Source organism: Oncorhynchus keta, chromosome 2, assembly GCF_023373465.1.
Source record: "Oncorhynchus keta strain PuntledgeMale-10-30-2019 chromosome 2, Oket_V2, whole genome shotgun sequence".
Classification (NCBI taxonomy): Eukaryota; Metazoa; Chordata; class Actinopteri; order Salmoniformes; family Salmonidae; genus Oncorhynchus; species Oncorhynchus keta.
Window position 1 is genome coordinate 2,927,728 of NC_068422.1, and position 18,118 is coordinate 2,945,845.

An 18,118-nucleotide genomic window follows, 5' to 3' on the forward strand; every position below is an offset into this window, starting at 1 on the left:
AAACGTGTGTGTGTGTGTGTGTGTGTGTGCGTGCGTGCGTGCGTGCGTGCGTGCGTGCGTGCGTGCGTGCGTGCGTGCGTGCGTGCGTGCGTGCGCCTTTATGAATCCCAGCTGGGTTTTAACTGTCTCGGGTCCTGAATACCTTCTACATGATGTGACCGAGCTCATTAAGGTTTACTGTAACACACACACGGCCATTGTTTCAGGAAGCAATTATACCATTCCCGATCCTATTCTCTTATGCCCATAAGCATAAAGGTGATGTATGTAAGCATGTGAACTTCAGGACCTGCATCTAAATATGTATTTAGCTTTTTAGATAACAATGAATATGTTTACATGGACAGCAGGGACCTGATCCAATATCAGCACTCCTACTCTAAAGCGCTTGATAAATACACCCCGGGGCTGATTGGAGCAGTTGTTCCCATCTGGGAGTATTGTTTGACATATATCTTTATAGCTGTTAGGTTTTAATGTACCTACATGACAGTAATGGCTAATTACTCTACGTACATCATGGTTAATATTACTGTACGTGACAGGTTATCTTTTAGATGATAATGATGACATGAAAGCGAACATACTCCATACTCATAGATCAAGAGTTCAAATGTGTTTGTGACATTTGTAGGCAATAGGGTATCATTAAAACCCAACAGTTATAAAGATAAATGTGATGTAGGTACATTAAATCCTAACAGTTATAAAGATAAATGTCATGTGGTACATTAAATCCTAACCTCCATGAATATAAATGTCATGTAGGTACATTCAATACTAACGGCTATAAAGATCAGCGCTGGATATACCGTACTGGTCTTTTAGTAGACAGATACATTTTTTCAGAGGCTCATTGTATCTGATTCTAACATAAAATGGATTGGCATAACATTGTGTGTGTGTGTGTGTGTGTGTGTGTGTGTGTGTGTGTGTGTGTGTGTGTGTGTGTGTGTGTGTGTGTGTGTGTGTGTGTTTGTGTTTGTTTGTTTGTTTGTTTGTTTGGTTGTTTGTTTGTTTGTTTGTGCCATCTATCCAGTGTAAAATCCTCTGTCCATCAGTCGGTGTGATGTGTTTGGTGAAAACAAGAGCCATGCATCAGGAATGAGAACCCGTCCTTGATTTATTATGGGGTTCAAGTTGTTGCGTAAACCTGGAGTGCGTTTCTTCTCCCAACCCCAGAGTAGACTATCCTCTATCCTCTACTGAAGTAGAAGTGTAGACTGAGGATCTATGCCAAGGCTGGAGCTCAAGATAAAAAGACTCACATTCCAACAAAGAAGTGTTCTGTGGCTGATGTTGAATGGTAACAATTAAAGTATTGAGATGTCATGATAAAAACCTGCTTCACTTGTAGGTTAGAAGTAGAGCCATTGTGAGAAGAGTAACATCTCCTCCTCATCCTCCACCACTGCCACACTATTATCCCTTATTTTCCGGTGGTCTCTCTAACCGCTGCTCTTTCTTTCTCTCCCTCTCTCCCAGTTCTCTCTCTTACGCTATCTCACTTGCTCTGTCTCTCTCCCGCTCTCTCACACGCTCTCTCTCGGGCTGTCACTCTCCCTTGGCCCCAGTGATGTACTGGGCCATATGCACCACCCTCTGTAGTGCCTTGTGGTCGGAGGCCGAGCAGTTGCCTTTTCAGTCTTCTGAAGTGGAATAGGTTTTGTTGTGCCCTCTTCACGACTGTGTTTGTGTGCTTGGCCCATGTTAGTTTATTGGTGATGTGGACACCAAGGAACTTGAAGCTCTCAACCTGCTCCACTACAGCCCCGTCGATGAGAATGGGGGCGTGCACGGTCCTCCTTTTCCTGTAGTCCACAATAAAGGTGAAATAAAAGGTTAAATATATATATTTTTTAAATCTCCTTAGTCGTGATCACGTTGGGGGAGAGGTTGTTGTCCTGGCACCACACGGCCAGGTCTCTGATCTCCCTATAGGCTGTCTCATTGTTGTCGGCCCACCATTGTTGTGTCATTGGCAAACTTAATGATGGTGTTGGAGTCGTGCCTGGCCGTGCATTCATGAGTGAAAAGGGAGTACAGGAGGGGACTGAGCACGCACCTCTGAGGGGCCCCGTGTTAAGGATCAGCGTGGCGGAGATGTTGTTACCTACACTTCTCACCTGGGGGCAGCCCGTCAGGAAGTCCAAGATCCAGTTCCAGAGGGAGGTATTTAGTCCCAGGGTCCTTAGCTTAGTGATGAGCTTTGAGGGCACAATGGTGTTGAACACCGAGTTGTAGTCAATGAATATGATTCTCACATAGGTGTTCCTTTTGTCCAGGTGTGAATGGGCAGTGTGGAGTGCAATAGAGATTGTGTCATCTGTGGATCTGTTGGGGCAGTATGCAAATTAGATTGGGTCTATGGTTTCTGGGATAATGGTGTTGATGTGAGCCATGACCAGCCTTTCAAAGCAGTTTATACCTACAGATGTGAGTACTCCTGGTCTGTAGTTTTTTTTAGGAAAGTTACCTTAGTGTCATTGGGCACAGGAACTACAGTGGTCTGCTTGAAACATGTAGGTATTACAGACTCAGACAGGGCGAGGTTGAAAATGTCAGTTTAGACACTTGACAGTTGATCAGCGCATGCTTAGAGTACACGTCCTGGTAATCCGTCTGGCCCTGCGGCCTTGTGAATGTTGACCTGTTTAAAGGTCTTACTCACATCGGCTGCGGAGAAGGTGATCACACATTTGTCCGGGAACAGCTGGTGCTCTCATGCATGTTTCATTGTTACTTGCCTCGAAGTGAGCATAGAAGTAATTTAGCTCATCTGGTAGGCTTGTGTCACTGGACAGCTCGCGGCTGTGCTTCCCTTTGTATTCTGTAATAGTTTGCAAGCCCTGCCACATCTAACGAGCGTCGGAGCATTATGATCCTATCTTCGTCCTGTATTGACGCTTTGCCTGTTTGATGGTTTGTCGGAGGGCATAGCGGGATTTCTTATAAGCTTCCAGGTTATAGTCCGCTCCTTGAAAGCGGCAGCTCTACCCTTTAGCTCAGTGTGGATGTTGCCTGTAATCCATGGCTTCTGGTTGGGGTATACATTTACATTTAAGTCATTTAGCAGACGCTCTTATCCAGAGCGACTTACAAATTGGTGCATTCACCTTATGACATCCAGTAGAACAGTCACTTTACAATAGTGCATCTAAATCTTAAAGGGGGGTGAGAAGGATTACTTATCCTATCCTAGGTATTCCTTAAAGAGGTGGGGTTTCAGGTGTCTCCGGAAGGTGGTGATTGACTCCGCTGTCCTGGCGTTGTGAGGGAGTTTGTTCCACCATTGGGGGGCCAGAGCAGCGAACAGTTTTGACTGGGCTGAGCGGGAACTGTACTTCCTCAGTGGTAGGGAGGCGAGCAGGCCAGAGGTGGATGAACGCAGTGCCCTTGTTTGGGTGTAGGGCCTGATCAGAGCCTGGAGGTACTGAGGTGCCGTTCCCCTCACAGCTCCGTAGGCAAGCACCATGGTCTTGTAGCGGATGCGAGCTTCAACTGGAAGCCAGTGGAGAGAGCGGAGGAGCAGGGTGACGTGAGAGAACTTGGGAAGGTTGAACACCAGACGGGCTGCGGCGTTCTGGATGAGTTGTAGGGGTTTAATGGCACAGGCAGGGAGCCCAGCCAACAGCGAGTTGCAGTAATCCAGACGGGAGATGACAAGTGCCTGGATTAGGACCTGCGCCGCTTCCTGTGTGAGGCAGGATCGTACTCTGCGGATGTTGTAGAGCATGAACCTACAGGAACGGGCCACCGCCTTGATGTTAGTTGAGAACGACAGGGTCCAGGATCACGCCAAGGTTCTTAGCGCTCTGGGAGGAGGACACAATGGAGTTGTCAACCGTGATGGCGAGATCATGGAACGGGCAGTCCTTCCCCGGGAGGAAGAGCAGCTCCGTCTTGCCGAGGTTCAGCTTGAGGTGGTGATCCGTCATCCACACTGATATGTCTGCCAGACATGCAGAGATGCGATTCGCCACCTGGTCATCAGAAGGAGAAGATTAATTGTGTGTCGTCTGCATGTATGTACGTACAGTTACTGTAGGGACGACGTCATCGATGCACTTATTGATGAAGCCAGTGACTGATGTGGTGTACTCCTCAATGGCATCAGATGAATACCGGAACATATTCCAGTCTGTGCTAGTTAAACAGCCCTGTAGTTTAGCATCTGCTTCATCGGACCACTTGTTTATTGACCGAGTCACTGGTGCCTCCTACTTTCATTTTTGCTGATAAGCAGGAATCAGGAGGATATAATTATGGTCATACTTGCCAAATGGAGGGCGAGCGACAGCTTTGTTTGCGTCTCGGTGTTTGGAATAAAGGTGGTCAAGAGTTTTTTTTCTCCTCTGGTTTCACATTTAACATGCTGGTAGAAATGAGGGAAAACGGATTTAAATTTGCCTGCATTAAAGTCCCCGGCCACAAAGAACACCACCTATGGATTAGTGTTTTCCTGTTTGCTTATGGAGGTATACAGCTCACTGAGTGAGGTCGTAGTGCCAGCATCGGTCTGTGGACAGCTACCAAAAATACAGATGAAAACTCTCTAGGTAGATAGTCTGGTCTACAGCTTATCATGAGATACTCTACCTCAGGCGGGCAAAACCTTGAGGCTTCCTTAGATATCTTGCACCAGCTATTGTTTACAAATATGCATAGACCGCCGCCCCATGTCTTACCAGAGGCTGCTGTTCTATCCTGCCGATACAATGTATAACCTACCAGCTGTATGTTATTCATATCGTCGTTCAGCCACTACTCTGTGAAACATAAGACATTACAGTTTTCATGTCCCGTTGATAGGATATACGTGCTTTTAGCATGTCCAATTTATTTTCCAGTGATTGTATGTTGGCCAGTTGTACGGATGCCAAGGGCAGATTAGCCACTCGTCGGCAGATCCAAGGCACCCCAATCTCTTTTTACACAATATCGTTTCTGTCTCTTTCTCCTTTGAATGACGGGGATGAGAGCCTGTTCGCGTGTCTGGAGTACATCTCTCTCGTCCGACTCATTAAAGATAAATTATTTGTCTAGTTCAAGGTGAATAATCGCTGTTCTGATTTCCAGAAGCTCTATTCAGTCATAGGAGACAGTAGCAGCAACATTATGTACAAAATTAGTTACAAAATGTGAAAAAACAATCCAAATGGCATGGTTGAGTCCATGAAACGGCCGTCATCCTCTCCCATCCCATCTTAGGCGTGCTTGTGTTCCATCCTATTTGAAAAGGTACATTTGAATGAAACAAAGCGTCCCTGAGGCGAGCGTTGGTTCATAGAATGACAGCCTTTGACTGTAGAGAGTCATCTGCTGCAATGTTGTCTCTCATTTGTGAGTGTGACGCTGTGACCGGTGTTTGTTACTCGTGTGTGTGTGTTGTGCAGGTGTTGCGTATGCTCGTGCATGCATGCGTGCCAGGTAACTGTAAGTAAGGACCAGTTGTTGTGTGGGTCCATTCCATTCAGATAATTAACAGCACCAGGCCATTAACACCCAGTCAGCCTCTGTCTCAGTTGGAGCTCAGGAACTCCTGTGTTCTATAAATACAGTAGTTAACAGCAGCGCTGTGATGGGGTAGGGGTGGGAGGGTGTGTGGGGTGGGCTGGGGCTGCGGTAGGAGCCTGGGAGGGGTGTGTGGGGTGGGCTGGGACTGCGGTAGGAGCCTGGGAGGGGTGTGTGGGGTTGGCTGGGACTGCGGTAGGAGCCTGGGAGGGGTGTGGTGGTGCACAGGAGCTGGGGTAGGAGCTTGGGAGAGATGTGGGGGTGGGCTGGGACTGAAGAATGGGACCACCCTAGGAGGAGGAGCCTGGGATGAAGTGTGGTGGTAGGAGGCTGGGGTGGTCGGGGTGAGGTCGGAGCCTAGAACTAAGGCTGGGGGTGAGACTGGGGCTTTGGAGGCAGGTGGTATAGGGAACATTAATAACTGCCTAATAAAGCAGGGCTTACCAATGACCTCCACTGTTTCCTAACATAAAGGGGATCAAATCAAATCAAATGTATTTATATAGACGTTCGTACATCAGCTGATATCTCAAAGTGCTGTACAGAAACCCAGCCTAAAACCCCAAACAGCAAGCAATGCAGGTGTAGAAGCACGATATAATGAAAGTTTCACTCATTCTCAGAGTCCAGCCACGCATTGTTCTGTTCCTTCCCTGGGACCGGGCAGTGCCTGTATTCCAAATGTCACCCTAATCCCTTTATAGTGCACTACTGTTGGCTAGGGCTCAATAGGGTTCAATAGGGCTCTGGTAAAAAAAAGTAGTGCACTATAAGGAATAGGGTGTCATTTGAGACACATCCTCTGTCTCCCACAATATCACAGCCTCTGTCTCCATCTCCCACAATATCACAGCCTCTGTCTCCATCTCCCACAATATCACAGCCTCTGTCTCCATTTCCCACAATATCACAGCCTCTGTCTCCATCTCCCACAATATCACAGCCTCTGTCACCATTTCCCACAATATCACAGCCTCTGTCTCCATCTCCCACAATATCACAGTCTCTGTCTCCATCTCCCACAATATCACAGTCTCTGTCTCCATCTCCCATAATATCACAGTCTGTCTCCATCTCCCACAATATCACAGCCTCTGTCTCCATCTCCCACAATATCACAGCCTCTGTCTCCATCTCCCACAATATCACAGTCTCTGTCTCCATCTCCCACAATAACACAGCCTCTGTCTCCATCTCCCACAATATCACCGCCTCTGTCTCCATCTCCCACAATATCACAGCCTCTGTCTCCATCTCCCACAATATCACCGCCTCTGTCTCCATCTCCCACAATATCACAGCCTCTGTCTCCATCTCCCACAATATCACAGCCTCTGTCTCCATCTCCCACAATATCACAGCCTCTGTCTCCATCTCCCACGATATCACAGCCTCTGTCTCCATCTCCCACGATATCACAGCCTCTGTCTCCATCTCCCACGATATCACAGCCTCTGTCTCCATCTCCCACGATATCACAGCCTCTGTCTCCATCTCCCACGATATCACAGCCTCTGTCTCCATCTCCCACGATATCACAGCCTCTGTCTCCATCTCCCACAATATCACAGCCTCTGTCTCCATCTCCCACAATATCACAGCCTCTGTCTCCATCTCCCACAATATCACAGCCTCTGTCTCCATCTCCCACGATATCACAGTCTCTGTCTCCATCTCCCACAATATCACCGCCTCTGTCTCCATCTCCCACGATATCACAGCCTCTGTCTCCATCTCCCACGATATCACAGCCTCTGTCTCCATCTCCCACAATATCAGCCTCTGTCTCCATCTCCCACAATATCACAGCCTCTATCTCCATCTCCCACAATATCAGTCTCTGTCTCCATCTCCCACAATAACACAGCCTCTGTCTCCATCTCCCACAATATCACAGCCTCTGTCTCCATCTCCCACGATATCACAGCCTCTGTCTCCATCTCCCACAATATCAGCCTCTGTCTCCATCTCCCACGATATCACAGCCTCTGTCTCCATCTCCCACAATATCACAGCCTCTGTCTCCATCTCCCACAATATCACAGCCTCTGTCTCCATCTCCCACAATAACACAGCCTCTGTCTCCATCTCCCACGATATCACAGCCTCTGTCTCCATCTCCCACAATATCACAGCCTCTGTCTCCATCTCCCACAATATCACAGCCTCTGTCTCCATCTCCCACAATATCACAGCCTCTGTCTCCATCTCCCACAATATCACAGCCTCTGTCTCCATCTCCCACGATATCACAGTCTCTGTCTCCATCTCCCACAATATCACAGCCTCTGTCTCCATCTCCCACAATATCACAGCCTCTGTCTCCATCTCCCACAATATCACAGCCTCTGTCTCCATCTCCCACGATATCACAGCCTCTGTCTCCATCTCCCACGATATCAGCCTCTGTCTCCAGCCTCACAGCCTCTGTCTCCATCTCCCACAATATCACAGCCTCTGTCTCCATCTCCCACAATATCACAGCCTCTGTCTCCATCTCCCACGATATCACAGTCTCTGTCTCCATCTCCCACAATATCACAGCCTCTGTCTCCATCTCCCACAATATCACAGCCTCTGTCTCCATCTCCCACAATATCACAGCCTCTGTCTCCATCTCCCACGATATCACAGCCTCTGTCTCCATCTCCCACGATATCACAGCCTCTGTCTCCATCTCCCACGATATCACAGCCTCTGTCTCCATCTCCCACGATATCACAGCCTCTGTCTCCATCTCCCACGATATCACAGCCTCTGTCTCCATCTCCCACGATATCACAGCCTCTGTCTCCATCTCCCACAATATCACAGCCTCTGTCTCCATCTCCCACAATATCACAGCCTCTGTCTCCATCTCCCACAATATCACAGCCTCTGTCTCCATCTCCCACAATATCACAGCCTCTGTCTCCATCTCCCACGATATCACAGCCTCTGTCTCCATCTCCCACAATATCAGCCTCTGTCTCCATCTCCCACGATATCACAGCCTCTGTCTCTGAGACAGTTTAATGATGGATGGTAGGTCAGTGGTCAACAGTCAGCAGTGCTCATCCCATGGAAATAGAATGACTAGAGCAGGAAAAACCCCTGGACAGTGCACTCATTGGGCATGCTGAACACGGCTAACATGAGATTATATTTCTATAGTCCGTCCATGGTACTGAGCCTTGTCACTGTTATGTAAATGGGAAGGTTGGGAACCAAACCCATCAAATTCTATTCAGTTATATTTGTGTTGTGCTTAATGTGACATTTCACAAAAAACGACTTCAATCATATAGTACAATGACTTCATAACTTATTCAATGACCAACAGTAAAGCAGATAAAGCATTTAGAAGATTCCATATATTGGTATTTTTACCTGTGCGTTACCAAAAACTTGACAAAGTAAGCTATAGTACTAAGAGGATAATTCAATAAATCTTTTAGTCAAGTTTCTAATTTGGGTCTTGATGATCATAGGGGCGGCCTGCAGTATTTTCTCCCTCCCAATGGGGGAATCAGCCCTGTAACCGGGCCTGTTTCTGATGATTCATGTCCTGCCCACATCCACACTTTTCCTCTTTCCTGCCATAACTCTCTCACTTTGCTATGTAGCAGACAGCTGCCCCTTCACAGAGGATGTCAGTGTGTGAGTGTTTAAATGTGTGAGTGTTTAAGTGTGTGAGTGTTTAAATGTGTGAGTGTTTAAGTGTGTGTGGGCTGATGTGTTAATCCAACCAGACAGAACTTCAGGTCTCCTATATGGCCTGAAAGAGGAAGGAGATGGGTGGATTGATGGATGGTGGAAAACGAAACAATAACAACAAAAAAATAGAGGGAGAGAAAGAGACCACCAGAGAAGAAAAGACCATGAAGCCCTCATGAGGGGTGTGGTTCGAAAGACCGTGAAGCCCTCATGAGGGGTTTGGTTCGAAAGACCGTGAAGCCCTCATGAGGGGTTTGGTTCGAAAGACCGTGAAGCCCTCATGAGGGGTTTGGTTCGAAAGACCGTGAAGCCCTCATGAGGGGTTTGGTTCGAAAGACCGTGAAGCCCTCATGAGGGGTTTGGTTCGAAAGACCGTGAAGCCCTCATGAGGGGTTTGGTTCGAAAGACCGTGAAGCCCTCATGAGGGGTTTGGTTCGAAAGACCGTGAAGCCCTCATGAGGGGTTTGGTTCGAAAGACCGTGAAGCCCTCATGAGGGGTTTGGTTCGAAAGACCGTGAAGCCCTCATGAGGGGTTTGGTTCGAAAGACCGTGAAGCCCTCATGAGGGGTTTGGTTCGAAAGACCGTGAAGCCCTCATGAGGGGTTTGGTTCCAAGCTGGCAGACACTAGTATGGGCAAAGAGAGACACTCCGGTCGGTCAGTGGTACCAGACAGTAACATGGAGCCAAACCCCTGACCATCAGAGTCTCTAGCTCTTTAAAGGTTGAGTGAGTGAAGTTTAATGGACAGGAAAGAATAAACGAAAAGAGAGAAAGACATAAAGATGTGATTTTCCCATGTCCTTTTTCCAACAGTATTCTGTAATGAGGACGTGGGGTTTGATCATATTCAGAGCTTGTGTTTTTTTGCTTTTCGTTGTTTCCAAGTCCCGTGCCAAAAGAAACACTTTCTCTATGGTTCTCTCAGGTCGTATGGTCTCACAGTGGAAAGGATAGAGTACAGTACATGCCAATGCAATGCCAGTTGTTTAGTATATGTATTACATTTACCCTCTTCACCCTACTGAGCCAATCCAAACCGAGCTGCGTTGAGCTGAAAGGACAATGAGTGGAGAAAATATCGGAGCCAGTAAAGATGGGGTTGGCATGGTCTTCTGAAGCCCATATCCACTTCTGAAGGGCCTTTTATTACCAGTCAAGTTCAGATTGATAGCACCTAGAGAGGACATTATCTGATGTCAACATAATAGGGTTCTTTCCAGGGTTGTAGTACTCAGCATTTTGAGTGTCTCGGTCTCGTGTCGGATACATTTGTACTTGGTCTTGACTCGGACAGGAAGGACTTGTAATTTCTTCCCGAGAACAGCGGAGTAAAAAACTCATAATTATCAGCTTTCATTCAACGAGAACATAAAACTGCTTAGCCAGGCCAAATATATACTCTTTTCTCAAAACATGAATATCTTAACAGTAGAAATGTGTGCGCAGTGGCGAACCATTTGGACCGGGGACTTTAGTGTGTGACAGGTTTGTGCTGCTAAAAGGACAGCAACTGTCACTTCTTAATCCCCACTGATGCAAAGTAGTGTAGTAGAGATATACCATTTATGTAGTACAATAGTGAAAAGTGCACAAAGTGGACTACACAATCGCAAAACATGTGCAAAACATGTGCAATATATGAATATGCGCGCAGCACACACAGCCTAGTTTCGGCAGAATATCGTCTGCAGGCAGGAAGAGTATGCAGCTCTCAACTGGTTTTGGCATGGATCAGCTCACAGAATGACATCGGTAGTCGTTAGGTAGGAAAGATGTTTCAATTTATGATATCTACCAGTAAATGCTAACTAGGCAACAATGGGTGTGCAAACCAGGTATTGAAAAAACTTAGTTTGAAGTCTTGGTTAGTAGGCTATTTGTGATGTGCTGTTTGCGTTTGGGGTGTAGGGATGAGTTTGCCTGGTGGACACAGGCCCACCCACTGGGGAGCTAGGTCCTGCCCACCCAATCAGATTGAGCAAAAACAAAAAAAGAATGCATTATTATCACAAAAACACAGTTCCACTCACCAGATAATGATCATTTAAAACAACCCTTTCCTGCAGTCAAGGAACAAAATTTCCCTCTTTGGCCTCATGGGTGGAATGTTATTCATATTTAATAATGTTTTTTTTTACAGATAAATGTGGTGTTTCTATGTCAAACAGCTTTGTTTTATTTCATTCTTCAGATATATTCGGTGCCAGTCAAAAGTTTGGACACACCTGATCATTCCAGGGTTTTTCTTTATTTGTACTATTCTCTACATTGTATAATAATAGTGAAGACATCAAAACTATTAAATAACACATAGAATCCTGTAGTAACCAAAAAAGTGTTAAACAAATATATATTTGTATATATATTCTATATTTGAGATTCTTCATAGTAGCCACCCTTTGCCTTGATGACAGATTTGCACACTCTTGGCATTCTCTTAACCAGCTTAATCTGGAATGCTTTTCCAACAGTCTTGAAGGAGTTCCCACATATGCTGAGCACTTGTTGGCTGCTTTTCCTTCACTCTGCGGTCCAATTCATCCCAAATCTATGGTGTCAACTTCACACCATATGTATTAAATTAAAAATAAAATAAATTGTGAATACAAGTCCTCAACTGGCAGCTTCATTAAATAGTACCTGCAAAATACCAGTCTCAACGTCAACAGTGAAGACGCAACTCTGGGATACTGGCCTTCCTCTGTCCAGTGTCTGTGTTCTTTTGCCCGTCTTAACCTTTTCTTGAAGCTGCCAGTTGAGGACTTGTGAAGCGTCTGTTTCTTAAACTAGACACTCTAATGGACCTGTCCTCTTGCTCAGTTGTGCACCGGGGCCTCCCACTCCTCTTTCTATTCTGGTTAGAGCCAGTTTGCCCTGCTCTAAGAAGGGAGTATTACACAGCGTTGTACGAGATCTTCAGTTTCTTGGCAATTTCTCGCATGGAATAGCCTTCATTTCTCAGAACAAGAATAGACTGACGAGTTTCAGAAGAACGTTCTTTGTTTCTAGCCATTTTGAGCCTGTAATCGAACCCCAAAACGCTGATGCTCCAGATACTCAACTAGTCTAAAGAAGGCCAGTTTTATTGCTTCTTTAATCAGAACAGCAGTTTTCAACTGTGCTAACATAATTGCAAAAGGGTTTTCTAATGATCAGTTAGCCTTTTAAAATGATAAACTTGGATTAGCTAACACAACATGCCGTTGGAACACAGGAGTGAAGGTTGCTGTTAATGGGCCTCTGTACGCCTATGTAGATATTCCATAAAAAATCTGCCGTTTCCAGCTACAATAGTCATTTACAACATTAACAATGTATTTCTGATCAATTTGATGTTATTTTAATGGACAGGAAATGTGCTTTTCTTACAAAAACAAGAACATTTCTAAGTGACCACAAACTTTTGAATGGTATTGTACACATATATTTTGTTATATAGTGAGGTGTATACTTGGTATTGAATCGGTCTCGCTTTAGGTGGTCTTAAACACTGGCTCTTTCTCATAACAATCTGAGCAATTCAAGATTTGGTTCTGGGTTCCGAAATTACATTGTGCTTGAACTGCCATTTGGTTTCTCTTTGTGTCTCTACAGAAGGACGTGAAAGACGTATTCACAGCCATCACCTTTGAGGTGGCTTACACCCTGGGGAAGCATGTGGTGAACGGTCACCTGGACAAAGACCTGCCTGCTCTTACACCTGTACTGCGCTGGAGGAAAGGAGACAAGATGGCAGCAAAGAATGAGGTATCTAGGTTGAATGGGGTAACAGGCTACAGCTGTTGTTGACTATTATCTAGGTTGAATGGGGTAGCAGGCTACAGCTGTTGTTGCCTATTATCTAGGTTGAATGAGGTAACAGGCTACAGCTGTTGTTGCCTATTATCTAGGTTGAATGAGGTAACAGGCTACAGCTGTTGTTGCCTATTATCTAGGTTGAATGGGGTAACAGGCTACAGCTGTTGTTGCCTATTATCTAGGTTGAATGGGGTAACAGGCTACAGCTGTTGTTGCTTATTATCTAGGTTGAATGAGGTAACAGGCTACAGCTGTTGTTGCCTATTATCTAGGTTGAATGAGGTAACAGGCTACAGCTGTTGTTGCCTATTATCTAGGTTGAATGGGGTAACAGGCTACAGCTGTTGTTGCCTATTATCTAGGTTGAATGGGGTAACAGGCTACAGCTGTTGTTGCCTATTATCTAGGTTGAATGAGGTAACAGGCTACAGCTGTTGTTGCCTATTATCTAGGTTGAATGGGGTAACAGGCTACAGCTGTTGTTGCCTATTATCTAGGTTGAATGGGGTAACAGGCTACAGCTGTTGTTGCTTATTATCTAGGTTGAATGAGGTAACAGGCTACAGCTGTTGTTGCCTATTATCTAGGTTGAATGAGGTAACAGGCTACAGCTGTTGTTGCCTATTATCTAGGTTGAATGAGGTAACAGGCTACAGCTGTTGTTGCCTATTATCTAGGTTGAATGAGGTAACAGGCTACAGCTGTTGTTGCCTATTATCTAGGTTGAATGAGGTAACAGGCTACAGCTGTTGTTGCCTATTATCTAGGTTGAATGAGGTAACAGGCTACAGCTGTTGTTGCCTATTATCTAGGTTGAATGGGGTAACAGGCTACAGCTGTTGTTGCCTATTATCTAGGTTGAATGAGGTAACAGGCTACAGCTGTTGTTGCCTATTATCTAGGTTGAATGAGGTAACAGGCTACAGCTGTTGTTGCCTATTATCTAGGTTGAATGAGGTAACAGGCTACAGCTGTTGTTGCCTATTATCTAGGTTGAATGGGGTAACAGGCTACAGCTGTTGTTGCCTATTATCTAGGTTGAATGAGGTAACAGGCTACAGCTGTTGTTGCCTATTATCTAGGTTGAATGATGTAACAGGCTACAGCTGTTGTTGCCTATTATCTAGGTTGAATGGGGTAACAGGCTACAGCTGTTGTTGACTATTATCTAGGTTGAATGGGGTAGCAGGCTACAGCTGTTGTTGCCTATTATCTAGGTTGAATGAGGTAACAGGCTACAGCTGTTGTGCTGCATATATCTAGGTTGAATGAGGTAACAGGCTACAGCTGTTGTTGCCTAATATCTAGGTTGAATGAGGTAACAGGCTACAGCTGTTGTTGCCTATTATCTAGGTTGAATGGGGTAACAGGCTACAGCTGTTGTTGCCTATTATCTAGGTTGAATGGGGTAACAGGCTACAGCTGTTGTTGCCTATTATCTAGGTTGAATGAGGTAACAGGCTACAGCTGTTGTTGCCTATTATCTAGGTTGAATGAGGTAACAGGCTACAGCTGTTGTTGCCTAATATCTAGGTTGAATGAGGTAACAGGCTACAGCTGTTGTTGCCTATTATCTAGGTTGAATGGGGTAACAGGCTACAGCTGTTGTTGCCAATTATCTAGGTTGAATGAGGTAACAGGCTACAGCTGTTGTTGCCTATTATCTAGGTTGAATGGGGTAACAGGCTACAGCTGTTGTTGCCTATTATCTAGGTTGAATGAGGTAACAGGCTACAACTATTGTTGCCTATTATCTAGGTTGAATGGGGTAACAGGCTACAGCTGTTGTTGCCTAATATCTAGGTTGAATGAGGTAACAGGCTACAGCTGTTGTTGCCTATTATCTAGGTTGAATGAGGTAACAGGCTACAGCTGTTGTGCTGCATATATCTAGGTTGAATGAGGTAACAGGCTACAGCTGTTGTTGCCTATTATCTAGGTTGAATGAGGTAACAGGCTACAGCTGTTGTTGCCTATTATCTAGGTTGAATGAGGTAACAGGCTACAGCTGTTGTTGCCTATTATCTAGGTTGAATGAGGTAACAGGCTACAGCTGTTGTTGCCTATTATCTAGGTTGAATGGGGTAACAGGCTACAGCTGTTGTTGCCTATTATCTAGGTTGAATGAGGTAACAGGCTACAGCTGTTGTTGCCTATTATCTAGGTTGAATGGGGTAACAGGCTACAGCTGTTGTTGCCTATTATCTAGGTTGAATGGGGTAACAGGCTACAGCTGTTGTTGCCTATTATCTAGGTTGAATGAGGTAACAGGCTACAGCTGTTGTGCTGCATAATATCTAGGTTGAATGAGGTAACAGGCTACAGCTGTTGTTGCCTAATATCTAGGTTGAATGAGGTAACAGGCTACAGCTGTTGTTGCCTATTATCTAGGTTGAATGAGGTAACAGGCTACAGCTGTTGTTGCCTATTATCTAGGTTGAATGAGGTAACAGGCTACAGCTGTTGTTGCCTATTATCTAGGTTTGAATGAGGTAACAAGCTACAGCTGTTGTTGCCTATTATCTAGGTTGAATGAGGTAACAGGCTACAGCTGTTGTTGCCTATTATCTAGGTTGAATGAGGTAACAGGCTACAGCTGTTGTTGCCTATTATCTAGTTTGAATGAGGTAACAGGCTACAGCTGTTGTTGCCTATTATCTAGGTTGAATGAGGTAACAGGCTACAGCTGTTGTTGCCTATTATCTAGGTTGAATGAGGTAACAGGCTACAGCTGTTGTTGCCTATTATCTAGGTTGAATGGGGTAACAGGCTACAGCTGTTGTTGCCTATTATCTAGGTTGAATGGGGTAACAGGCTACAGCTGTTGTTGCCTATTATCTAGGTTGAATGAGGTAACAGGCTACAGCTGTTGTGCTGCATATATCTAGGTTGAATGAGGTAACAGGCTACAGCTGTTGTTGCCTAATATCTAGGTTGAATGAGGTAACAGGCTACAGCTGTTGTTGCCTATTATCTAGGTTGAATGGGGTAACAGGCTACAGCTGTTGTTGCCTATTATCTAGGTTGAATGGGGTAACAGGCTACAGCTGTTGTTGCCTATTATCTAGGTTGAATGAGGTAACAGGCTACAGCTGTTGTTGCCTATTATCTAGGTTGAATGAGGTAACAGGCTACAGCTGTTGTTGCCTATTATCTAGGTTGAATGGGGTAACAGGCTACAGCTGTTGTTGCCAATTATCTAGGTTGAATGAGGTAACAGGCTACAGCTGTTGTTGCCTATTATCTAGGTTGAATGAGGTAACAGGCTACAACTATTGTTGCCTATTATCTAGGTTGAATGGGGTAACAGGCTACAGCTGTTGTTGCCTAATATCTAGGTTGAATGAGGTAACAGGCTACAGCTGTTGTTGCCTATTATCTAGGTTGAATGGGGTAACAGGCTACAGCTGTTGTTGCCAATTATCTAGGTTGAATGAGGTAACAGGCTACAGCTGTTGTTGCCTAATATCTAGGTTGAATGAGGTAACAGGCTACAGCTGTTGTTGCCTATTATCTAGGTTGAATGAGGTAACAGGCTACAGCTGTTGTTGCCTAATATCTAGGTTGAATGAGGTAACAGGCTACAGCTGTTGTTGCCTATTATCTAGGTTGAATGGGGTAACAGGCTACAGCTGTTGTTGCCAATTATCTAGGTTGAATGGGGTAACAGGCTACAGCTGTTGTTGCCTATTATCTAGGATGAATGAGGTAACAGACTACAGCTGTTGTGCTGCATATATCTAGGTTGAATGAGGTAACAGGCTACAGCTGTTGTTGCCTAATATCTAGGTTGAATGAGGTAACAGGCTACAGCTGTTGTTGCCTAATATCTGGGTTGAATGAGGTAACAGGATACAGCTGTTGTTGCCTATTATCTAGGTTGAATGGGGTCACAGGCTACAGCTGTTGTTGCCTAATATCTAGGTTGAATGAGGTAACAGGCTACAGCTGTTGTTGCCTATTATCTAGGTTGAATGAGGTAACAGGCTACAGCTGTTGTTGCCTATTATCTAGGTTGAATGGGGTAACAGGCTACAGCTGTTGTTGCCAATTATCTAGGTTGAATGAGGTAACAGGCTACAGCTGTTGTTGCCTATTATCTAGGTTGAATGGGGTAACAGGCTACAGCTGTTGTTGCCTATTATCTAGGTTGAATGAGGTAACAGGCTACAGCTGTTGTTGCCTAATATCTAGGTTGAATGATGTAACAGGCTACAGCTGTTGTTGCCTAATATCTAGGTTGAATGAGGTAACAGGCTACAGCTGTTGTGCTGCATATATCTAGGTTGAATGAGGTAACAGGCTACAGCTGTTGTTGCCTATTATCTAGGTTGAATGAGGTAACAGGCTACAGCTGTTGTTGCCTAATATCTAGGTTGAATGAGGTAACAGGCTACAGCTGTTGTGCTGCATATATCTAGGTTGAATGAGGTAACAGGCTACAGCTGTTGTTGCCTATTATCTAGGTTGAATGAGGTAACAGGCTACAGCTGTTGTTGCCTATTATCTAGGTTGAATGAGGTAACAGGCTACAGCTGTTGTTGCCTAATATCTAGGTTGAATGAGGTAACAGGCTACAGCTGTTGTTGCCTATTATCTAGGTTGAATGGGGTAACAGGCTACAGCTGTTGTTGCCAATTATCTAGGTTGAATGGGGTAACAGGCTACAACTGTTGTTGCCTATTATCTAGGTTGAATGGGGTAACAGGCTACAGCTGTTGTTGCCTAATATCTAGGTTGAATGAGGTAACAGGCTACAGCTGTTGTTGCCTATTATCTAGGTTGAATGAGGTAACAGGCTACAGCTATTGTGCTGCATATATCTAGGTTGAATGAGGTAACAGGCTACAGCTGTTGTTGCCTAATATCTAGGTTGAATGAGGTAACAGGCTACAGCTGTTGTTTGTTGCCTATTATCTAGGTTGAATCAGGTAACAGGCTCCAGCTGTTGTTGCCTAATATCTAGGTTGAATGAGGTAACAGGCTACAGCTGTTGTTGCCTATTATCTAGGTTGAATGAGGTAACAGGCTACAGCTGTTGTGTTGCATATATCTAGGTTGAATGAGGTAACAGGCTACAGCTGTTGTGTTGCATATGTCTAGGTTGAA

General features: G+C 45.1%; 1 protein-coding gene across 1 annotated transcript in view; it reads left to right on the forward strand.

Moving 5' to 3' along the window:
* LOC118378207 (integrin alpha-9-like) overlaps positions 1 to 18,118 on the forward strand; it is a 185,405-nt gene that overhangs the window by 99,042 nt on the left and 68,245 nt on the right. Inside the window, 1 exon segment of the mRNA XM_052470796.1 lies at positions 12,806 to 12,958. Within this exon segment, the coding sequence (XP_052326756.1) occupies positions 12,806 to 12,958 (153 nt within the window).